The 26,292-nt window shown below is 42.1% G+C and overlaps 1 protein-coding gene across 8 annotated transcripts in view; it reads right to left on the bottom strand.

The window, feature by feature from the left end:
- ACOXL (acyl-CoA oxidase like) overlaps positions 1-26,292 on the bottom strand; it is a 555,195-nt gene that overhangs the window by 340,289 nt on the left and 188,614 nt on the right. For all 8 annotated transcript variants that reach the window (XM_056567227.1, XM_056567224.1, XM_056567226.1 and 5 more), the window contains 3 exons: positions 9,653-9,749; positions 7,304-7,387; positions 2,500-2,586 (listed from right to left, as the gene is read on the bottom strand). In XM_056567227.1, coding sequence (XP_056423202.1) covers positions 2,500-2,586; positions 7,304-7,387; positions 9,653-9,712 — 231 coding nt within the window. In that variant the 5' untranslated portion in view covers positions 9,713-9,749. The remainder of the gene's footprint in view (positions 1-2,499; positions 2,587-7,303; positions 7,388-9,652; positions 9,750-26,292) is intronic.

A 26,292-nucleotide genomic window follows, 5' to 3' on the forward strand; every position in this document is an offset into this window, starting at 1 on the left:
GCCTTGAACTGCAGTTTCTATATGTACAACTTTAGTTCAGATGGCACTTTTTGATCGCAATGTATTCCTTTAATAATATATATATATGTGATGTGACAAAAATTCTGCTTTTTTGGCATTATTTTTTTTATGTTTACAGTGTTCCCCGTGCAGGATTATAAACATTATATTTTAATAGTTTGAACAATTATGCATGTGGTAATAAAAAAATATGCTTATGGAGGCCATGTCCTGGCTACGGGGAGTGAAGTTGCACCCTGCATGAGCTCAGTCAGTGGGATCACTGTTGGACTGCCTAAGGGAGCGTAATATCCCATACTCTTGGGGATTCCCTTTTCAGCTGCCTGTCCAGCGTAATGGACGAAGGTGTGACTTCAAAGAGGGGCGGATCTCCCAGTTCATAATCCCTACGACATTGCAAATGTATTTAAAGGGTACCTATGGAAACATTGCTTGCTTAAGTTCCTCTTCCTTCTGCTCTTTGGATCTTGCATAAGGACAGGGTAACTTTACCCAAGTGGCCTTATCTGGCCTCTCATACGCTCTCTGTCTGGGATAACTGGGTTGCCCGTCAGCGCATATGTTCAGTCCCGGGCCCAATGACCCCTCTTTTCTGTAATCCTGATTTTGGGCCCTGTAGCGATGCTTATCAGTTTTTGAGATAGTTCTGATGCTCCCTGATAGAAGAATATTGTTGTGCAGGGTAAAGTGCCGTCCCTATCAGAGGCCCCTGCGTGCCATGTGTCATGGCTGGAACATGCTCAGTTGAGTGATTCCTTCCACTCTTCCTTCCTGGACCGTCCTTATGATTCTCAGCTCTCTGTGTTTGATTATCTATTTTGCTCCTCTTATGCTATGTCTCAGAGCCTTTCCACTATGTATGGTTTGCTCTTGGATCACAGTAATGCGGGGAGGACTTCATTTTTTGATAACTGGGAAAGGGACTTAGGTGTCACCTTTGATGCTCCTGCACTTGATACGATTTGTGCCCTGACCCATGGCATATCAGCTGCTTCTGCCGCTAAAGAGAATATAAAATCCTCTCCAGGTGGTACTACTGCACGGTAGATGTTCTTTGAATGTATCCTGGCTCGTCGAGCCTTTGTTGGAGATGTCCGCGGGCTGAGGGCACTCTTCTTCACGTATGGTCGAGTTGTCCACTTATCAAGACATTTTGGGCTGATATCTTTCGCTTGTATGGAGCTTTCTCTGGAAAATCTGTGTCTAACTCTCCACAGGTAGCACTACTCTCTTATCCCAGGTTCTTTTGTGCTGATCAAAAAGGGCCTGTTGAGGCACTTCTTGACAACTGGGGTGCATGGTTATCCATTGCCACTGGAAGTCCTCCGCGGTTCCGTCTATGGCTGAGTGGCTGGTTGAACTTAAAGGATAAGTCTCATGCTCAAAAACCTATCTAACTAACCTAGGGAATAAGTTTTAGATCGTGGAAGGGGGGGGGGGTTTCCGAGCCCTGGGGCTCCCCGCAATCTCCTGTTTGGAGCGCCTGTGCTCTAGCCCAGGAGCGTGTCACGACCACCGCCCGAAGCGGAGGCTGCCACGTATAGTTCTATGGGAGGGCTGTTTGGCAATCTTCAGCTCTCTCATAGAGCTAGATGGAGGGGGCGTGGCAGCCTTCGCTTAAGGCAGGAGTTATGACGTGCTCCTGTGCTAGCGTATGGGGGCTCCAAACAGGAGATCGCAGGGGGCTCCATCGCTCAGACCCCCGCAATCTAAAACTTATCCCCTATCCTTCAGATTTTTCTGCTCCCATACCTTATAAGGCATAATAAGTTTATACGCATACATAGCAGCTGGCTCTGTGTGGGGCTATCTTAGTTCTGTGCCATTACGGTTATATGAGTTTTTCTTTGTTAAATACGAAAAAATCTGATACCTTTTAGCAACTGTGTGTGTGTTCAAGCATGTCTTAATTTTACTCACCATGACATTTGTTTTCTAATTGTGGAATTTTGTTGGTGACAATAAAAATGGATTATACATAAAAAAAAATTTTTTTTTTTAATAAAATCGTTAAAAAAAGGGGTGATTTTATTTTTGATTATGGGAGGGATTTATATTTATAGGGATATATAATGTTAACAACTTAATGTAAAATATTACATAGGTTCAGCCTGGCTGCATTATCAGAGCATCAATCCAGTGGCCTGAGGCAGATAAGGGGAACCTCCTCTACCATTTTATCTCATCGGAACCCCACGATCACATCTGCCTTTAGATGTTCGACTCCGCGTTATTAGCAGTAAGTGCCCACCTACTGATTGTAGCTAACACTCACTGCATATGAAGTGAAAACATACCCTTTCGGGACACCCTAAGATATTGCAATGACATTCTGCAATTAATAACATCACTTTCAGAAACAAGACTAAATAGGCTGAGCTAGAATATCTGGCAAAAAATATTGACTATACTTTAGTTTCCGGATAACGTATACCTTACTTTTAATTCTAGACAACAGGCTACTTTCGAAGTTCATACCTTTAAGGGAACAAACCATTTCTGGATGTGTTCTGGGCTGCCAAGGTTCATCACTGCTCCTCCAAATAACCAGCAGATGACTCCACACTAAAATACAGTAAAAATGCAAAAATATTGTCTTTTTGAAACTATAATAATTGTTTTTTTTTTTTGTTTTTTTTATAAATATCTGATGCAATGAATATTTTGCCATTTATTTTACTTCAACTTACATGCAAACGAGAAAGAAACAGGGCCAAAAACCCTTACAAGGGTTAGATATGTCCTAATTTACACAATTAATGAAAATAGTACATGTACTGAACCGTAATAAATTAAAAGCAGTACATAAGTATGGGTACATAAATGCTGGAAAAGATATTTGAATATATATGACTCAATGGCCTGGATTTACCAATCTGTTTAAAGACAGAAACTATCTTGTTTTCCCATAGGTAGAGCGAAAGCCAGACAGTATCTGCCCTCAGGCAGGTCGGTAAAGCTGGGCTTATATATTTGTACACACTTATACACAATCTTGAATGAACATATTCATTTGGCACAAGCATGCCAATAAGAAATTTTCTTATGTACAGTGCATTAGGAAAGTCTTCCGACCCTTTCGCTTTTTTCATCTTTCATTATGGTACAACCTGGTGCTAAAATAGAAAAAAAAAAAACACAACACAACCTGCACTCAAAACCCCATAATGAGAATGTGAAAACAGAATTTTAGACATTTTTGCAACTTTATTTAAAAGGAAAAACTAAAAAAAATCACACGGGCATAGGTATTCGGACTCCCAGCTATGACACTTGAAATTTAGCTTGGGGGGCCTCTCATTTCTCTTGACCATCTTTGAGATGTTTCTCCACCTTGATTGACTGGACATGATTTGGAAAGACACAGCCCTGTCTATATAGGGTCTCACAACTGACAATGCATATCAAAGCAAAGACCAAGAAATGAGGTAGAAAGATCTACCGGTACAGCTCAGAAACAAGATACAGAAGGATACACTTTACATTTTCCAAGAGCACAATGGTCTCCATAATTCTTAATTAGAAGGAGTTTGGCATAATTAGGACTTTTCCTAAAGGTACCAAAAAGAAGCCTCTCTTCAATAAATAACACATGAAAGCCTGCCTGGAGTTTGCAAAAACTTCTTAAAGGACTCTCAGACTGTTAGAACTGAGACCAAAAAGTTCAATCTTTGCATTATCAGATCATCTGGCCCTGGCTCCTGGAAGCTGAATTGTGCCCTGTTGGCGCAGAGGGAGGTCCTGGAGGAACTTAGAGACACTTACACTGTGTGACGAAATGATAAATGTTTCTTCAACTGTACTAGCGATTGGTGGGAGTATGTTAAAGTAAAATTTCGCTGTTTTTTTCAGGCAAAAAGGAGACAACAGGCATGTGAGAAGAAGTGGGACTACATGAGGCTGCAGCAAGAGTTGCGATCACTGCAAGACCTGCTCCGGTGCAGCCTGGACTGAAGAGAGATGCTGGAGGAGACCAAAAAGAGCTTGAAACTGCACTTTGAGGAGGAATCCAAGCGAATCATCTTTCATGCCAAGGTGGAGAACCTGGAAAGGAGTGACGGTGGGGGAGCTGCTCTCTGCCGCTAAATCTTTCAAGCCCGGCAGGACCCCAAGCAGTAACGGGTCTCCCAGCCGAGCTCTATGTAGCGCTGGGGGACTTGATCTGTCCGGACCTGTTGGAGGTGTACAAGGAGATGGTGATGGTGATGGTGGTGGTGGGGGTGGGGGGGTGCAGAATGCCTCTGTCATTGAGGGAAGGGATGATCACGATCTTGTATAAGCGGAAGGGGGAGAGATGTGACTTGAAAAACTGGTGTCCCATCTCTCTCTTGAACATGGACTACAAGATCCTCACCAAGGTGCTGGCCAAAAGGCCGAAGTCTGTCACCGGGCAGATGATCCACCCAGACTAGACCTGCGGCATTCCGGATCAGGAGGAGTCTTGAAGCTGTTATTAGCGACAAAGGCTTTTGTAGAAAGTATTAAATTAATAATCAGTAAGCATGTTCAATACTTTTTCCATGTGTCATTTCACATTATTACACATTACTTAATTTCTGAGTTTACTTGTTTTTGTTTCTTTATATGTATGGATTATTGGGATTGTTACCAACATCTGGTGAAAATTTCATGTCAATAGCACCTTGAAAAGTATGGAAAACTATTTAGTGAGAAAAATGGTGACGTGTTTAATGCTTGTTTTACCCGCTGTAATAGACAGAGTTGCAGAAACCAATGAACTTCTAAGAAAATTGCTGTATCCATAGTACAGTTTTTTTTCCTTTTGAATGTGAAATATATAGGTTATCGTTTGAATCTGTCATTAAAGATTTTGCACTTTGTGTTGCATTTCATTGTGTTTGATTTTTTATCATTACTTTATATAATACCAATGACTGACTTACTAATTATAATAGACAACGCAAAATCAGTGTTATGTTTGTCATTATTTGAAATTTGGTAAAAAAAATTAATAAAATGGGCCACTCACAGTCTCAAAGTGCACCTGTCATATTCCACACAAAAAAAAAAAAAAAAAAAAAAAAGAGAAAACGTGATGTATTACTCAGTTTCTAATCCTGAATGTCTATATATAATTTTTATGTGTCTAGCACAGATAGTTCTCTCACAAATTCCTTCTTTCTGTTGCTCTTGGTTTGTCATTATGAGCTTTGGTCCTCACCCTGCTTGACTAAGCCTCCTCCCTGAGTCTGCTGTTACATAGTTAGTTAGTATGGTTGAAAAAAGACATACGTCCATCAAGTACAACCAGGGTATTGAAGGGGAGGGTGTAAGGGGATAAGGGGAAGGGATGTAGTTTTATAATTCTGCATAAGCATTAATGTTATTTTGTTCCAGGAATGTATCTAACCCTGTTTTAAAGCTGTTAATTGTTCCTGCTGTGACCAGTTCCTGAGGTAGACCGTTCCATAAATTCACAGTCCTTATGGTAAAGAAGGCGTGTCACCCCTTTAGACTAAACCTTTTCTTCTCCAGACGGAGGGAGTGCCCCCTTGTCCTTTTGGGGGGGGGGGGGTGTTTGCTGTGTAGTGCTGGGTCTCTTCATCCAATCACAGCAGGCTACTGTGATACCACTTCCTCTCTAATTTCATGCTGCAACCTGATAGTACATGAGAGAGCACAGAGAAGTGCTAGTCCCACTCTCACTTACTAGACTTTGTCTATGCATTAAATGGGCACCGTCACCAACTTTATTTTTTGATATGTTGTAGTACTTATGTACTACAACATATCTCTAATATACTTTTATTATTATTTTTTTCATTAAAAAGGTTTAATTTACATTTAAAAACCGGCTACTGAAAAAGGACTGATTTTGGAGTGACAATCAGTCCTTTTTCAGTTAGGCTGCACGCCCGCTCAGACAGGCGGGAGCGAGCGCATTGGCTCCCCGGTCACTCCTCCCGCACATCGCCGCCGCCTCGTTGCCGCCGCTGTCCCTGCACGCCCGCTGCCGGACTCTGCAGTAACTGCAAGTGTAATGAGGGAACGGGGTATGCGGAGCGGGGGGGGGGGGGGAGGAGGGAACGGGCTAGTGCCGTAGCGGGGGGGGGGGGGGGGTAACGGTAGCAAAAAAAATAAAAATAGGATGGTGGGAGCTACCCTTTAAGCTTCAGCTTGGACAACGATGATGCTGTAGCCAAACAGGATTATGTTCCTGATGGTGTTTTTTTTATAAGCCATGATTTCAATAAAAAGGAAATAAAAAACATTCTTATTTGTATATCAGAAAGGTTAATGTTTTGTTAAGATGTACAACATATAACAAGGTTTTGAATCTGAAAGTGCCCATTTAAATGCCCAAGGCTATTTTGGTCCCAGTCCGGCCCTAACATCATAGAATTCTTTAGCTGCCTATGATGCTGTCAGTTCAGGTTATTAGACATGCTATCAACCTGGGACTTAGAGCCGTAATACAAACTCAGAAATGTGCCAGTATTGCACTTGTGAGAAACACAATTCAGGGAGATTTACAAAACCTCTTCAGAGGAAGAGTGGTGCAGTTGCCCAAAGCAACCAATCAGATCGTTTCTTTCATTTTTAAATAGGCCTCTGAAAGATGAAAGAAGCAATTAACACCTGCTGTGCCAGAGCATTTCTTTGTTTGAACTATATTTGACTTTATTTTTCCCACCTTCTTGACAATACATACTCTCTCATGCACAGCTCTGTAACAAGGTCTGCAAGACATAGACACACACACACACAGCATTACTGTTTGAAAATGGCTCCATGGAGTGGAGACATTGCCATAGATATACAGGTAAATAAACTGCCAGGGCTTTTTTGGAAGGTTTTTGCAATGCAGATTAGATTGCTATTAGAATAACAATACAATGGGGGAGATTCATCAAGACCTGTGATGAGGAAAAGTTGACCAGCTGCCAATAGTAACCAATCAGATTGTTTCTTAAAAATTAAAGAAGCAATCTGATTGGTTGCTATGGGAAACTGGGCAGCTTTTCCACTACACGTCTTGATAAATCTCCCCCAATGTATTTACAATGTTACTAAACATTTTTAAGTACATACTATAGGTCTATAAAGGGTAGATGTATACCTTAACTGGAGTTTATAGGTAAACAGTTCATTGGTCAATATAATAAGTTTCTTATAATCAGCGATAACCCTATTGTAGATAACCTAACAAAGTCTAAAATCCAAAGGGGCTAAAGGGCTGTAGTGTGGCACCATAATACCTTGGAATTAAAAGCAATAAATAAAGGAATTTACAGATTATAAGATTTATTTGTACTTTTACCTTTACTCCAGTTGTCATATCAGCTGTACAAAGAACTTCTCCCATTATCATACTTTTGTTGACAAAGTTCTTTTTTTTATCTATCTAAAAAGAATAAGCAAAGCAACAGCACATAAGTATGTGACCCTTTCACCTGATATAGTTAAACAAAATAGCTATAAAAAAAATAATAATAATTTTGAAATAGACGGACTTAATTGTATTGTACTCCTCTGGAGCTTAATAATATATAGTTTAACCCCTTAAAGAGTAGCTCCCACCATCTTAACTTTTTTTTCTGTCCCTACCTATTGCTAATCTATCCCTAACCCCCTCCCTGCCTTTAAAAAATTGTTTTCTACCTTATAAAAGGTCTTCTCTTCTGCTGCTCGGCTCTTGCTCTGCCGGAAGCAGACTTTCCCAGTAGGCGCGACGTCACTGACGCCTGCTGGGCACTGACTTCCGCCCTCACCTCATTTATGCTGCGCTCTTTTGGGGGGCGCGCATAGATGAGCGGCCAATAGCACGGCAGGCTGCTCCGGGGTCTCCTCCTCCCTGTTTATGTGCTATCCAGGGAGGAGGAATATAGGAGCATCCGACCTGCCATGCAAGATATCGCTGCCGGGGGCGGGGACGGGCTGTGCGCGAGGCCAGTGAGCCAATGCGTACAGCTCCAGCATTCACAGCACTCGCTCTAGCCTGTCTGATTGACAGGCAGGAAGCGAGCGCAGGCTGACTGAATTAGGAATGATTGCCCGGCCAGCATCGGTCCTAATTCAGTTGTGACGCCACGTCAGGCTGCAGCCGGCCGCTTGGAGGGAGACCCCTAGTGGCCGGTTATCAAATGTAAAAATAAAATATTTTAAACAAAAAATTAATAATGGATATATATTGGAGATATGTTGTAGTACATAAGTACTATAACATATCAAAAAAAAAAAAGGTTGGGGACAGTGCCCATTTAAGGTCATAGCCCATTTGGACCTTAACCCCTTAAGGACCAAGCGTTTTTCTGTTTTTTTGCACTTAAGTTTTTTCCTCCTTAACTTTCAGAAATCATAACTCTTTCAATTTTGCACCTAAAAAACCACATGAGGGCTTTTTTTTGCGCCACCAATTCTACTTTGTAAAGAAATCAGTCATTTAACCCAAAAATCTACGGCGGAAAAAAAAAACATTGTATGACAAAATTTAAGAAAATAGGCCATTTAGTAAATTTTTGGGGCTTCCTTTTCTACGCAGTACATTTTTCGGTAAAAATTACACTTTGGGGGAGATTTATGAATGGATTTAGACTGGTTTTTCCTGTCTAAATTTGTCGCACAGAAAGTCGCAATCTAAATATGTGCAACTTTTTGCGACTCTTTTGCTTTAGATTTTTAGAACATGATGCATTCTAGTCTATTTTAGAATGGAAAATGCATTGGTGCTGAATTCATCAAAAACCACTTTTCAGCGACAAGTCGCATCGGCTGAAGATACGCTGAAATGTCAGACCATGCTGGAGCAGGTTTAAATACAGTCTAAAGCATAGTTCCCGAAGTCCGTGCGCAGAATTTATCAAGAGCCGTGCGCCTTTTGATAAATTAGTTGCACAATAGACCAGCCAAACACTCTGTAGTTTAGTCTATATTGATGCAGGACATAGACAACTTTGATAAATCTCCCCCTTTATCTTTATTCTGTAGGTCCATACGATTAAAATGATACCCTACTTATAAAGGTTTGATTTTGTCGGACTTCTGGAAAAAATCCTAGCTACATGGACTAAAATGAATACATTAAAAATTGTCATCTTCTGACCCCTATAACTTTTTCATTTTTTGCGCACGGGGCAGTATGAGGGCTCACATTTTGTGCCGTGATCTGAAGTTTTTATCAGTACCATTTTTGTTTTGATCGGACTTTTTGATCGCTTTTATTCAATTTTTTTATGGTATAAAAAGTGACCAAAAATACGCTATTTTGCACTTTGGAATTTTTTTTGCGCGTACGCCATTGACCGTGCAGTTTAATTAACGATATATTTTTATAGTTCAGACATTTACGCACGCGGCAATACCACATGTTTATTTTTATTATGTTTATATATTTGTTATATGGAATTTGGGAAAAGGGGGGCGATTTGAACTTTTAATAAGGAAGGGGTTAACGTGTGTGTTTTTAAACTTTTTTTAAGCCAGCTTCATTTTAGCATTTTCCTTTTATTTTTCTAATCCTCAACTTCTAAGAGCCATAACTCTTATTTTTTAACATTATTTGTAGAACATGTGTTAAAAGCCTCAATGGGGGTCACCCAGATTGCTTAAATGTATAATTAACTACTAAATATCTAGATAGAACAGAAAGAAAATATGTTTCCTCTCTTACCATTTCATTAAATGCTTGCTGAACTTGGGGTAGACTCATGACAAATTTCACTCTTTCCATTGTCAGGTCTCTAATCTCATCCAGACTGAGGTCATATCTGTGAAGGACACACAAATTGATGGAGTTAAATACAAATTTTCAAAAGTACAAAGACATTTCTACCAAATTTTTATACAGATTTAGAATATTATTTATCAGGTCAGGGATGTGGAAATTCTATCGCCTGACACCTGGGACATGTAGTTCCGGGCGCCGGGCAGGTGAATTTTTCATAGATTTAGCCCGGTTTTGGGCAAACAGGGACAAACAGACTTACCCCTTATCTTATTTAATGCCGGCGTGAGGCGCAGGAGCGGATGCAGACTTGCATGGGATGCAAGTCTGCACCTAACACCGGCGCTCAGGGTATGGAGGGGGCGGCAGGCCGCTGCTCAGAGCCCCCCACCCCCGCCGGCGTTTCTTTGATACAGGCCTGGGAGCAGGTTTGCAGACGTGTGTTGCGCAGGTAAGCACAAGTCTGCTCTTAGCCCCTGAGGTGCCGGCCAGCGGGTCTTTAGTATGTGTGAAAAGACATTCATGCGTCCTAGCTGCAAGCGGCTGAGCACCGCCCCCGATGCTGTTGCGCCGGGACTACAGTTCTGATGTCCACTCATGGCCGGCTCAGGTGAGGAGGCCGAGCATGCAGGCGGCGGGAAGGGTGGTTGTGTGTATATATGGTGTGAGTGTATGTGTGATGTGTGTAGGTAATGTATGATAGGGGGTGGGCAGTGGCGGGTGTATGTATGATGTGGGCATATGTATGATGTATATGTATGGTGTGATGTGTGTATATATGATGTGTGTATGATGTATGTGTGATGTGTGTATGTAATGTATGATGTGGGGGGGGGGAGTGGCGGGTATGTATGATGTGAATGTATGTATGATGTATGATATGGGGCAGTGGCCAGTGTATGTATGATATGCGCATGTATGTATGTTTTGTCCAGGGGCGGACTGACACGTTGGGAACTAGGGCAGTGCCCAAGGGCCCGTGTCACGGGGGGCTGCTGCCAGTTGTGCTATCTAATTTAAAAAAAAAAAAATTTAGTGGCTTCTGGCCACCCGCACTAAATTGCACCACCAGAATCCCGCCCCCTTCATACTTGCCCGCCAACCAAGAGCCCCACAGATGTATGCAAACACGGCGAACCAAAACTACAACTTCCAGCATGTTGCACTATAACCTAAACTGTAGAACTATAAAGTGCAATATGCTGGGAGTTGTAGTTTTGGTTCGGGTCAGCTGCAGAGCCATAGGCTGCATCAGGGCATGCTGGGTGTTGTAGTTACTAACTGAAATTCCCAGTATTCCTTGACACATCCTATGGCTCTGCAGCTGACACAAACCAAAACTACAACTCCCAGCATGTTACACAATAACCTTAAAGGAGTATTTCAGCGCAAAATAATGTATCCCTCTATCCAAAGGATAGGGGATAAGTTATAGATCGCGGTGGGTCCGAGCGCTGGGGCCCCGCGGGATCTCCTGGACGGCAGACACGCCCCCTCTATGGGGTACACGGAGGGGGCGTGCCGGCCTACGCGTGATGCAGGGACGGAACGCCCCCTTTCCAGCATACTGCTGCGGCCCCGTCCAGGAGATCCCGGGGGACCCTAGCGCTCGGACCCCCGCGATCTATAACTATTCCCCTATCCTTCGGATAGTGATAAGTTATATTGGACTACAGATCTCCTTTAACTGTACTACTATACAGTGCAACATGCTGCAACACCCACACAACCATATGCTGTATCAGGGCATATTTGGAGTTGTAGTTATCTAGTAACTAAATGCAACTTCCAGCATTTTCTGACACATAAATTAGAGTAAATAAAATGCACCACATAAACTGGAGAAGCAGAACACCCCCAGTAACACAGCGTTGCTCAGTGTTTTCCAATCAAAAGACTCATGTGAAGTCCCTATGAAGACCTAAAAATAGTGATTTACATATTTTTAAAAGTGCGTATATATGTAAATAAGTTTCCAATTTTCTTTAAATAAAAATAATGTACAAAAATAAACAGAAGTGGTATCGCTGTATGTGGAAATGTCCAGACTATTAAAATATGATGTTAATTAAACCGTACGGTGAATGGTGTAAATGTAAAGATTAGTCCTGAATTGCTCATTTTTGGTCACTTCATATGAGAATTTTTTTTTAATAAGGTGATCAAAAAGTTACCTCTGAACATAAATGGTTCCAATAAAAACTACAGATCACGGCACATAAGATTGCCCTCACACATCCCTGTACATGGAAAAATTGGAGTTATAGGGGTCAGATGGGGGAGTGGGGCTTGCCTCGGGCGTAAAAGGAGCTAGCTACAGCTCTCCCGCCGCTAATAGCCTGGCATGCTGCGATTGCCGTGGCCGGCTATTTAACCATTAGATCACCGCTGTCTAAGTTGACAGCAATGTCTAAAGGGATCTTATAACCATCCCTGGTGGTCTAGTGGGGTGGATCGTACTATTTTGGTTGAAATTATTTTATCCAGGACAAGTGGATTTTCTTGAGGGACAAGTAGATTGTGTTCTGCTTTAGTCCCTTGGACAAGTAGTTTTTTTTAAATTTCCACACCCCTGCTTATACAGTGATACATTATCACAAGACTGTGGGTGGCTGTATTCCGTTACATTTTAATTCATCTTATTTTATTCTATTGTACTATATTTTTTTATTTTATTAAATATGTGCATTTTTATCTACATAATAGTCCACAGCAAGGGCCCTGCTTGGACATACATTTATGTATTTACATGTTAGAATAAATATTCTTGATTTTTTCATACAACTAGTTCAATTTTATATATATATATATATATATATATATATATATATATATATTATCTAGAGGTCTGTATCATTTTCTTTTTCTCTAAGTTATACATGTTATGGACCTAAGAAGCGTATGCATGTAATTCTAGCATCTATGTCAGTATGTAAACCTATCTATACACAGTAAATGGTCATGGACATGTGACTAATATGAAAGCTAAGTGCTGTGTATGACTGCAAAGTGTAAAAGGACATGCAATGCTATCAATACTCAGTGTGTAGTATAATAATATGTATGCCCGAAATAAAAGCTATGCAGTTCTGTACCGTATAAAATACTATGAGCCTACAAACAGTATGAATGTTATGAGCATATGTACTGAATACAACTAAGAGCGTATGTACTCATAAAAGCGAGAAAGAACCATAAAATGATGAGCGAATATACTGTATCAACGACATGAGCAAAAGTACCGTGTAAACTATGGACGTGTGCAAAATAAATACTAAAAGTGCATGCACAGTATAGAACTATAATCGCATGTGGCGTATAAATGCTTTAAGCATATGTATAGAAAAAATTATATGGATGTATACACAGCATAGATGCCGATCACTGTGTACAGTAAATTCTAAGAGCGTATACACAGCACACACACCACAAGTGCACGACAGCACAAAAGTCACGAGTGTCCGAGGCAGCACAGAACGCTGTGGGCGCATGAAACACAAACTCCACAGTGCAAGCGCACATGCACACAAATGCAGTCAGCGTATGGGCAGCACAAACGCCATAAGCACATGAACACAACACACGATTGTATGCCCAGCACAAAACACCAAGAGTGCACGTGCAGCATAAATGCTATGAATGTATGCACAACGAGAGCGTGAATACCATGATCGTATGAATAGTATGACTGCTATAAGGATAGAACAGTATAAATGCCATGAGCGTATGAACAGTATAAATGCCATGAGCGTATGACCATTATAAATGCCATGAATGTATGAACATTATAAATGCCATGAGCATAGGAACCATATAAATGCCATGAGCATAGGAACCATATAAATGCCATGAGCGTAGGAACCATATAAATGCCATGAGCGTAAGAACCATATAAATGCCATGAGCGTAAGAACCATATAAATGGCATGAGCATATGAACAGTATAAATGCCATGAGCGTATGACCATTATAAATGCCATGAGCGTATGAACATTATAAATGCCATGAGCATAGGAACCGTATAAATGCCATGAGCGTAAGAACAGTATAAATGCCATGAGCGTATGACAGTATGAATGCTGTGAGCGTATGAACAGTATAAATGCCATGAGCGTATGATCAGTATAAATGCCACATGGACATTGACAAGCCATAAACGTATAAACAGTATGAATACCATGAGCGTATGAACAGTGTAAATACCATAAGGGCATGAACAACATAAGTGCCATAAGCGTATGAACAGTATTAATAGTGGGCACGCTTATCATATGCCACAAAAATTATAAGCATATGCACAGAATAAAACATGCTAACTGTAAGCACCAAATACAGCCAACCAAATGCCCAGCATAAACATCCTAACTGAATGAATGCTAGGAACATATGCACATAATGAACATATGCACCGAGTAAGAGCTATGGACCAAAGCATAAAATACTACGACCTTATGTATATTCAACACTATGAACTAAACCCTGTACCGTATAAGTGCTGAGAGCGTATGTACAGTATGAATGTAAACAATACTATGCATGTACAATATGCTGTGAGCGCAAGTACAGTACAAAGCTATGTATAGTGAAAGCTACGTGAACAGTGTAAAACCTATATGTTCAGTGAAGTGCTAACTAGGTAACTAGGCTGCGAGCGTATATACATTGAAACTGCTACGAGCGTGTGGACCTAAATGCTAGAATGCCTGCCAGTAAACTATGAGCGTATGTATGTCACGAATGCAATAAGAACAATATAATAATATGAATGCTACAAGCATATAAACAATATGCTATGAGTGAATGTACAGAATGAATGCAATGAGCGTATGAACAGCCCAAAGCCCCCCAAACATACACACAGCACAAAAGCTATGTCCAACACTACAATGACATACTCTTGGTATCCACTCAAATTATGTAAGACAGAAAGCCATGTTCTGCTGAGCATATGTTTAGCCCTGATAGTCTGTAGCGGGAATATGCTCAGTTTCGTCACGGACGGACAGCGCTCTCAATTGGCAAAATACTACACGCGAGATATGGAAATGTGAAGTGTATGCTTAGGATTGGTGAATCCAAGAGCAGGAAATGAGGTCAATAAGAAGTTATATAAGTTAGAGCGCGGTGTCCAGAGTGACAGTAGCCTCACAGCCCTTGGAAAAGCTGATTCGTCAGCGAAACGTCGGGGAGACTTACTGTTCATGTTTTAATACAGTGGCATACAATAGTGGCGAGTGAGTGCTGTGATATCCAGTGCGCAGTGAAGAGCGCATAATAATAATAATGTGTACATAACAGACAGCACATCCTAGGGCTGGGCGGTGTGACCAAATATGTGTATCACGGTATTTTTTTAACTTACGGCGGTTCCACGGTATGTAACAGTATTTTCACCCCCCAATCATGTGACCCGCGCGGTGTTCGGCGACCCCCCCCCCCCCATCATGTGACCCGCCAGCACTGTTCTGCTCCCCCCAATTAATGATCAGTCCAGCGGGGTACTATTCACAGATGTCACCTTCAAGCCCTGCCCTCCTCCTCTTTGTTGGGGGCCGCTGGCGCTGGAACTCACTGTACGCCAGTACGCCAACGGCTGTCCGGACATGCTGGGAGTTGTAGTTTTGCAACAGCTGGAGGTCCGCAGGTTGGAGACCACTGCTGTATGCTGTATCCCTATGCCCAGGCTGCAAAAGATACAGAAAATAAACTTTAAACTCACCTACGTCGGCCACACGCTGGGGACTGGAACGCCGGACAGCCGTCAGCCTATCACCGACCGGAGCGATGTCCCGCCCCGGCCAGTGATAGGCTGAGCCCACTGTCATGTAAGAAGCTGGCCAGAGCTTCTTACATACAGGTGTGTGCATATCGTTGTAATCACGAGCATGAGTGTGAATCCCCGAGCACAAGTGTTAAGCCTATCAGGCTGTATTAGTGTGAGGGGCGTGAGTATATAACACCCCTACATCTACAAGTCGGGCGTACGTGACGTTTTGCAGACCCCTCCCAACCCTCCATTCTTCAATTTATCCATTGTAGGGCATGCCCTCTAAAGGCGCGCCCTTCGTCATGGTTATGGGCACAAATCTGACGGCTTCGTTAAGTTTATGTTTCTTTTCATACAGGTGGGCATTGTTGTAATCAAGAGCACAAGTACCGTATATTTTAAAAGGTTTTCCACAGTGGTGCGTGTAGCTCATAATATGAATATAAGCTAACAGTTACCCTTATAAATGTAATGATGGCCCCATTCTTTTTTTTTTAGAGTATTATTGATAATAAGAATCCTTCAAGAGTACCTGTCACTTTAACCCTTTAAGGACGCAGCCCATTTTGATCTTAAGGACGCAGCCATTTTTTGCAAATCTGATCACTGTTACTTTAAGCATTAATAACTCTTGGATGCTTTAACTTATGAATTTGATTCAGAGACAGTTTTTTCGTGACATATTCTACTTTATGTTAGTGGTAAATTTTTGTGGATACTTGCATAATTTTTCATGAATTTCATGAAATTTGAAAACTTTGCATTTTTTCAACTTTGGAACTCTCCGCTTGTAAGGAAAATGGACATGCCAAATAAATTATAAATGTATTCACATATACAATAGGTCTTCTTTATGTCTGCATCATAAAGTTGACATGTTTTTACTTTTTGAACCCATTAGAGGACTTCATAGAATAGCAGCAATTTTCTAAATTTTCACGAAAAATTCTAAATCTGAATTTCTCAGGGGCCAGTTAAGTTTGATGTATATTTGAGGGGCCCTTCTGTGAGAAATCCCCCATAAATGACTCAAATATAGAAACTGCACCCCTCAAAGTATTCAAAATGACATTCAGAAAGTTTGTTAACCCCTTAGGTGTTTCACAGGAATAGCAGCAATAAGGAGGCAAATAGTCACAATCTTAATTTTTTACACTAACCTGTTCTTGTAGACCCATATTTTTTATTTTTACAAGGGGTAAAAGGAGAAAAAGACCACCAAAATTTGTAACCACACTTCTCTCAAGTAAGGAAATGTCTCATTTGTGGGCCGTGAGCGCAGTGTCCCGGGGTCCCCGTCTGTCGTCAGGGCTGGGATTCGCATCGCGGGACGCGCCTGCATGCGAGTCCCAGCCCTTCACTTACCCCGCTCTGCAGCTTCTGGCACTAAGCTCCGCTCAAGTATGGAAACTACACCCCTCACAAAATGTAATAAGGGGTGCAGTGAGCATTTACACTCCACTGGCGTTTGACAGATCTTTGGAACAGTAGGCTGTGCAAATGAAAAATTTGTTCTGGCAGCATGGGGGCTTTGAAAACAAACATGGCCTACAATTCCAGACACATTCTCTCTCAAAAAGCCCAATGGCGCTCATTTGCTTCTGGGCCCTGTAGTGCGCCCGCAGAGCACTTTACATCCACATATGGGGTATTTCCTTACTCAGAAAAAATGACGTTTCAAATTTTGGGGGACTTTTTTTCCTACTACCCCTTGTGAAAATGAAAACTTTGGGGTAACACCAGCATTTTAGTGAAAAAAAAATCAAATTTTTCCAACTTTAAATGAAAATTTGTCAAACACCTTTGAGAACTTGTTAAGTTCTGTCGGGTGTTTAGTTTTCAAAATGGAGTCACATGTGGGTGTTTTTTTTTTTTTCTGCGTTTATGTCAGAACCGCTGTAACCAGCAGCCATCCCTGTGCAAATCACCAGTTTAGGCCTCAAATGTACATAGTGCCATCTCACTCCTGAGCCCTGTTTTAAGCCTGCAGAGCTTTTTACATCCACATATGGGGTATTTCCGAACTCTGAGAAATAGCGTTACATTAAATTTTGGGTCTTTTTTTTCCTTTTATCTCTTATGAAAAGGAAAAGTATAGGACAACAACAGGATGATAGTGTAAAAATTTTATTTTTTTACACTAAAATGCTGGTGTAGACCCCAACTTTACCTTTTAATAAGGGGTAAAAGGAGAAAAATTTGTAGCGCAATTTCTCCCGAGTATGGAAATACCCCATATGTGGCCCTAAACTGTTGCACTGAAATACGACAGGGCTCTGAAGTAAGAGAGCTCCATGCGCATTTGAGGCCTAAATTAGGGATTTTCATAGGGGTGGACCCTCCACCAAAAATACCCTACGGCAGTTTTCCCCAAACAGGGTGCCTCCAGCTGTTGCAAACCTCCCAACATGCCTGGACAGTCAATGGCTCCCGGCAATACTGGGAGTTGTTATTTTGCAACAGCTGGAGGCTCCATTTTGGAAACAGTGCCATACTAGGCGTTTAACATTTTTATTGGGGGGGGGAACAGTGTAAGGGTGTGTATATGTAGTGTTTTACTCTTTATTTTGTGTTAGTGTAGTATTTTTAGGGTAATTCACATTTGTGGGGGGGGGGGGGGCAAACCTTCAGCTGTAGCAAAACTACAACTCCTAGCATGCACTGACAGACCATGCATGCTGGGAGTTCTAGTTATGAAACCGCTGTAGGCACACTGGTTGAGAAACAATGAGTTAAGTAACAGACTACTGCAGTGTTTCCGCACCAGTGTGCCTTCCGGATGTTGAAAAACTTCAACTGCAAGCATGCCCAGACTGCCTAGGCATGCTGGGAGTTGTAGTTCGGCAACATCTGAAGGGCCAGATGTTGCAGAACTACAACTACCAGCATGCCTGGGCAGTCTGGACATGCTTGCAGTTGAAGTTTTGCAACATCTGGAGGGTTACAGCTTGGACACCACTGTATAGTGGTCTCTAAACTGTGCCCTTCCAGATGCTGCAAAACTACATCTCCCAGCATGCTGAGACTGTCCAGGCATGCTGAGAGTTGTAGTTCTGCAACATCTTACGGGCCAGATGTTACAGAACTACAAGTCCCAGCATGCCTGGACTGTCTGGGCATGCTGAGAGTTCTAGTTTTGCAACATCTGGAAGTGCACAGTTTGGAGACTAGTGCACAGTGGCTTCCAAACTGTTACCCTCAAGATGTTGCAAAACTACAACTCCCAGTATGCCCAGAAGGCCGATCGCTGCCCACCACCCGCAAATCCCCCTGCTCTGCCCACCTTTGGTAGTCCGGGCAGAGTGGGGGATTAACTGTTAACCCCCGCCCCCATCTGCCATTGGTCGGTCAGCCCTGACCGACCAATGACAAAGGATAGGAGGAGGTGGCACCCCTGCCACCTCACTCCTATCCTTCAGGGTGATTGCCGCTGTCTCGGACAGTGCCAATCACTCTGATTTTCCGGGCCATCAGGTTACCAAAGACCCAATTGGCCCGGAAATTCTGTGATTCACCGTTGTGAATTGACCGACGAATCACGGCGATCGGCGACAAGGGGGGGTGGTGGTCTCAGGACCCCCCTGGGCGATATGCAGGGATGGCTGCTGTTAGATAACAACAGCCATCCCGGCCTGATCACTGCGTCCGGAGATGCGGTGATCACGGAACGCAACGCCGTAAATGTACGTTCGTTCTTAAGAGGTTAAAAAAAAAAAAAAACTTTTGACATGTCCAAAAAACAAGTCAAAGTGTTCAGACCGCTCACGATCGCTAAAAAAGGCTCTCGGCTCTCCAGGTTGCACTAGCACTGAGGCTGTTTTCTTATACTGATAAAGAGAAGTTTGGCTACATGCATAATGTTGGCAGACTGTAATTTTATGCCTTACTTAGGCATAAGTCCACACAAATGAAAAACATTTTATTTGCATATTTAAATATTTTCTGGACGTTGGTGGCTTTTGGTGGTGTTGGTAGGGAGCACATTATTTGTTGTTCTTAATCATGCCAATCGATCACCACTAGATGGTGCCATAATATGTGAATACTTCTAAATTTTTACACCAGAGAAATGGTTGACAGTAGTGATGAGCGAATTTACAGTAAATTCGATTCGTCACGAACTTCTCGGCTCGGCAGTTGATGACTTTTCCTGCATAAATTAGTTCAGCTTTCAGGTGCTCCGGTGGGCTGGAAAAGGTGGATACAGTCCAAGGAGACTCTCTAAAGGCATCAACAGGAAAAGGCATCAACTGCCGAGCCGAGAAGTTCGTGAGTGTCATACAACAACTTTTTCAGAATCCATCTACAAAGAATAGCATAGTTTACTACTCAATTTTAAGAAGAAATTAAAAAAAGGGTCAACCTATTACGGTTAAGCATATAGCGAAAGGATAGCATTTTGGCAAAGGTGAGGTAAATGGTGGCTAATGGATATGTTCAGCATATGTACTGGAACTAGAGAGCACATATATGTATATATCATACATCGTTTTCAAATGTAATGTGAGCAGCCATCCAAAATGTAAAGAGAAAAACTATAAGTCGCAGATGAAGTAAGGAGGAGATGCGTTTTCTCTGTTTCATATACAGTGGTCCCTCAAGTTACAATATTAATTGGTTCCAGGACGACCATTGTATGTTGAAACCATTGTATGTTGAGACCATAACTCTATGGAAACCTGGTAATTGGTTCTGAAGCCACCAAAATGTCATCCAAAAATAGGAAAAAGTGAGGATTAAAGAAAAATAAGTAGATAACTAATATAGATAAAGCAAATCCTTACATATAAAAGTAAGAAAGATCTGCTGGGAGCTGTAAATCACTGTCTATGTCAGTGTTTCCCAACCAGGGTGCCTCCAGCTGTTGCAAAACTACAACTCCCAGCATGCCTGGACAGCCTTTGGCTGTCCGGGCATGCTGGGAGTTGTAGTTTTGCAACAGCTGGAGGCAATCTCTTTGGGAAACACTGGTCTATGTAGAGGACAGAAGCTTCTTCAGGGTCCTGTACAGAACACGCAATGTCCTAAAAAAAAAGTAACATGGAGCCGCCCTCATCTGATGCCCAAAGGAGCAGGTAACCGTGGTACAGGTAAAGAGTACAGAACATGTAATACCTCCCTATACTGTAGGGGGGGCGCTACCAGACACCAGTCAGTGCATACACTTTAGGAATACATAGGTTTTACCGGTGAAATGTCCATTCTGATTGGTCGGTTCTTCCAGCCATTGACACATTTTGCAGATTCCATAGCATTGTATGTTGAGTCTGGTTTCAAGTTACAATGGTCCAGAAAAGATCATTGTATGTTGAAACTATTGTATGTTGAGGTATCACTGTATTTCACTGTAGCATATTTCTTCTTTAGTCATCAGCACCACCTACCAGATAACTGCTGCTACATTGGACTGATATAGGACATTCCTTCTATAATATCTCCTCCTAGGAACTGGTTGTGCTGGTATGTACATTCTGATGAACTGACAAGATAGATATATATTCCGGAACTCCCACACTGGCTTCTATAACAATGAGGTCTGTAATTAGGCTAATAGTACATAAATGACATAACATCCCGGCTATCTCCTCTTACATTGTGAGCAGCAACCAAAGCCTGAACATCAGGCATTACCATTCCCACTAACCTAACCCATAACGCCAACCATAAGAACCTAGGATAGCCTCCTTGTGAAAACTGTACGGAACTGTATTGGAACCCGTATGCATTGACTCTCCATTGAAAACCGTATGCCGAAAGATGCATCTGGTTGTGTCCGTTTAGCATCCTGTACGGTTTTGCCAGTTTTTTCCCGTACCCAAAACCGTAGTCTACCACAGTTTTTGGTCAGGGTGAAAAACCGTATTGAAACATATACAATTATCCCTCAACTTACAATGGCCTCAACATACAATAGTTTCAACATACAATGGTCTTTTCTGGACCATTGTAACTTGAAACCAGACTCAACATACAATGCTATGGACAGTCCAGATCTGTGAAATGTGTCAATGGCTGGAAGAACCGACCAATCAGAATGGACATTCACTGGTAAAACCCCTGTATTACTTAAGTGTCTGCACTGACTGGTGTCTGGTAGCGCCCCCTACAGTACAGGGAGGTATTACATGTTCTGTACACTTTACCTGTACCAGGGTTACCTGCTCCTTTGGATACCAGGTGAAGCCGACTCCATGTTACTTTCTTTTTAGGACATTTCGTGTACTGTACAGGACCCCAAAGAAGCTTCTGTCCTCTACATAGACCAGCGTTTCCCAAGCAGGGTGCCCCCAGCTGTTGCAAAACTACAACTCCCAGTATACCCGGACAGCCTTTGGCTGTCTGGGCATGCTGGGAGTTGTAGTTTTGCAACAGCTGGAGGCTCCCTGCTTTGGGAAACACTGACATATACAGTGATTACAGCTCCCAGCAGATCTTTCTTACCTTTATATGTAAGGATTTGCTTTATCTATATTAGTTATCTACTTATTTTTCTTTAATCCTCACTTTTTCCTAATTTTGTATGACATTTTGGGGCTTCAGAACCAATTACCAGGTTTCCATAGAGTTATGTGGGGAGATTTATCAAAACCTGTGTAGACGAAGAGTGGTGTAGTTGCCCATAGCAACCTATCAGATTTCTTCTTTCATTTTTAAAGAGGCCTGTGAAAAATGAAAGCAGCAATCTGATTGGTTGCTATGGGCAACTGCACCACTCTTTGTCTGCACAGATTTTGATAAGTCTCCCCCAATGTCTCAACATACAATGGTCATCCCAGAACCAATCAATATTGTAACTTGAGGGTTCACTGTACTTTTTTTTTTTAACATGGGAGTCAATAGGAACCACACAGAACCGTATGTGCGTGCGGTTCCATATGGTTTTCACCATATATATTTTTACTTTGCAGTTTTTTCTTGGAATTTCAGTTGATGACTTTTCCTGCATAAATGAGTTCAGCTTTCAGGTGCTCCCGTGGGCTGGAAAAGATGGATACAGTCCTAGGAGACTCTTTCCTAGGACTGTATCCACCTTTTCCAGCCCACCGGAGCACCTGAAGGCTGAACTAATTTATGCAGGAAAAGGCATCAACTGCCGAGCCGAGAAGTCCGTGACAAATCAAATTTACTGTAAGTTCGCTCATCTCTAATCAGCATATAAAGCCTTCCTTCCTGAGAGGTAGTGTCTTCTAACCACTGGAGTCTTTTCTGATAAACATCCAGAACCCAGGATGCCGGAGGAGACAGACAGGACCCTTTCTGTGGGGGGTCTTGTACAAGAAGGCTGGCACAAGCCTCTTAATAAATCTGGCACATCTCATGCACAGTCCAAGTGCTAGGCACTGAGCTGGACTGTCATGTTTGCAAAAAAATTGAGCTTGTGCTAAATATTTCATCTTTTGTATAAGCACACAGCCTTGATAAATTCCTCTTACTTTTACCATACTTGTTGCCAATATTTAACAGGCAAAAATCAGGACATTTAACCGCTGACTACTTAAAGGGGTATTCCAGGAAAAAACTTTTTTATATATATCAACTGGCTCCAGAAAGTTAAACAGATTTGTAAATTACTTCTATTAAAAAATCTTAATCTTTTCAATAATTATCAGCTGCTGAAGTTGAGTTGTTGTTTTCCGGCCGGCTTCTTACATGGCAGTGCGCTCAGCCTATCACCGGCCAAGGCAGGACATCGCTGCGGCCGGTGATAGGCTGACGGCTCTGTGACGTTCCCATCCCCAGAAAGCAGCAAGAGGATCGCAGCAGAGGACCACGAGGCCGGTACCGGAGCAACGGGCGAACGTAGGAAGGAGGAGAGTTAAAGTTTGTTTTTCATATTTACAGCCTGGGCACAGGAATACAGAGTACAGTACAGTGCAGCGGCTGATATTTCATTGGGGGAGGGGGAGAAGGAGCGCTCGCGGGTCACATATGATTTTTTTTTTTTTGTGGGGGGGGGGGGATACCGTTAAATACCGTGGAACCGCCATAACTTACAAAAATACCGCGATACACATTTTTGGTCACACTGTCCAGCACTAGCCTAAAGTTGGGCCTTCTGCATTGTGTATATTTTCCCAATTTATTTATTTATTTATTAATTTTTTTTAATTATTTGGCAATTAAGAGAATCCAAAATTTTCGACATGCTATTATTAGCACTACACAGCCATAAACAATGCACTCAGACAGTTTTCAGGCCCTATTACTTTAAAGAGTACCTGTCATCAAACCATATTTTCTAAACTAACTGAGTATATTCCCTAATTACTCCTAACACCCTCCTAAATTTTAGTTTGGTGACAGGTACTCTTTAAATATAAAAATAGAATATCTCTCCCCCCTCCCCATCAATCTGCACTCATTGTCCCATAATGAGAATGTGAAAGTAGAAGTTCTTGGAAATTGGATGCCATGAACGAGGGGGGGAAATCAGGGAGAAGTGAGCCCTAAAGCTGTCCCTAAAAACCACTCTCCCTGCCTACTTGCCCATCTGCCCTGAATGATGGATCGACAACTTGGTCCCCTCCTTGCGCTAAACTGCATGGGTGTCGAAGTCAACAAAACAAACGGATCTGTACAAGGGCGGCAAACAAGTCAGGAACATAACGGGAATACAACAATGAACAAACAAGGCAGGATATAGCATACTAATATACAGTAAAACGGACATTACATTGGACATTCAGACCCTTGGCTATGCCACTTGAAATGTAATTTTGAGATGTTTCTACACCTTGATTGGAGTCACTTGTGGTAAATTCAGTTGACTGGACATTATCTGGAAAGACAAAGCCCTGTCTATATAGAGTCTCATAACTGACAATACATATCAGGGCAAAAAGCAAACCATGAGAGGGGAAAATAACTGCCTATAGAGCGCAGAGACAGAATTGTGTAGAGCCAGATCTGGAGAAGGTTACAAAAACATTTCTGTTGCACTAAAAATTTTTGAAAGCACAGTTACCTCAATAATTCTTCAAAGAATGGAGTTTAGAACAATGCTGTGGAAAAGTAAAGAGCCACACCCACATTTAGAATAAACAGCTGACAGCGGCAACATTTTGGAGCATGTTTAGTGTACAATGTTCATATACAGAGTGAAATGCATCTCCTCATACTTTTGTTTCCTCCACAATTTATATGGAACTCCAATACTAAAAGAGGGCTAGAATGTTCGTAGCAGCTCCAAAAATAAATGACAAAGAAATACAGTGATCCCTCAACTTACAATGACCTCAACATACAATAGTTTCAACATACAATGGTCTTTTCTGGACCAATATAAGTTGAAACCAGACTCAACATACAATGTTATGGTAGTCCAGATCTGTGAAACGCGTCAATGAACTGACCAATCAGAAAGGGCATTCACTAGTGTAAAACTCCTGTATTACTGAAGTGTATGCACTGACTGGTGTCTGGTAGCGCCCCCTACAGTACAGGGAGGTATTAAATGTTCTGTACTACTCTTTGAGCCAGGGTTAGCTGCTCCTTTGGACACCAGGTGAGGGCGGCTCCATTTTACATTTTTAGGACATTGCGTGCACTGTACAGGACCCTGAAGAAGCTCCTGTCCTCTACTTAGACCAGTGCTTCCCAAGCAGGGTACCCCCAGCTGTTGCAAAACTACAACTCCCAGCATGCCCGGACAGCCTTTGGCTGTCCGGGCATGCTGGGAGTTGTAGTTTTGCAACAGCTGGAGGCTCCCTGCTTGGGAAACACTGACATAGACAGTAATTTACAGCTCCCAGCAGATCTTTCTTACTTTTATATGTAAGGACTTGCTATATCTTTATTAGTTATCTACTTATTTTTCTTTAATCCTCACTTTTTCCTATTTTTGGATGACATTTTGGCGCCTTTAGAACCAATTACCAGTTTTCCATAGAGTTATGGTCTCAACATACAATGGTCGTCCCAGAACCAATTAATATTGTAACTTGAGGGACCACTGTATGTGAAAGATCTTGTATTCTTCAATTTAGTTACCAGGTGTATTTTACCAGGTGTGTTTTTTTTTTTTTTTTAAACAACCGTATAAGAATTATAAAGATGGATTAAAGGGGTACGATCATTCAAAAATCCACAGAAGACAAACACTAGCACTATCAGAACATAGTATTACCAAGGAACTGTAACGCTAGATCAGTGTAAGCATGGTGCCATTCACGCGAATCTCATGACCTGACCTAAAGAAAACCGCAGCAGGTCAGACCCGTCCAAGGTCCTAGATACATGACACTGAAAGATTATTATCTTTGCAGATTAGAAGCACAGTCCTTCACACTGCCAAGGTTTCCCGCCATATAAAATCCACTTCAAATGACCTAACTTTACAATATCAGCTGCAATCTATGCCAATTCTCCATACCCACCTGGGCAAAGGCATTAAAGCCAAACATTTATGAACCACCATTTCTGAAAGCCAAAAACAGGTGCAAAGATTTCCTCAAGGCTCAATAGATGTTTTTACATTTCCTTTGTTCCCCAAAGACTGCATGATGTACCTACGATGTGCATTGCTCCAGGTGGGGAAATGGAAATCGGGAAAAGCCAAAGGAGCCCCTGCATTTGGTTTAGAGTAGTCCCTTTATATAATGGATAGTCATGGTCCCTAGCAATACACTATCCCTTCTGTTGTAGGGAAATCCTTTAACCACTTAAAGGGGTACTCCGCCCCTAGACATCTTATCCCCTACCCAAAGGATAGGGGATAAGATGTCAGATCGCCGAGGTCCCGCTGCTGGGGACCCCTGGGATCCCCGCTGCGGCACCTCGCTATCATTACAGCACTACGCGATAGGCGATACGGGGGACG

This window comes from Hyla sarda, chromosome 3 (assembly GCF_029499605.1).
Source record: "Hyla sarda isolate aHylSar1 chromosome 3, aHylSar1.hap1, whole genome shotgun sequence".
Taxonomy (NCBI): domain Eukaryota; kingdom Metazoa; phylum Chordata; class Amphibia; order Anura; family Hylidae; genus Hyla; species Hyla sarda.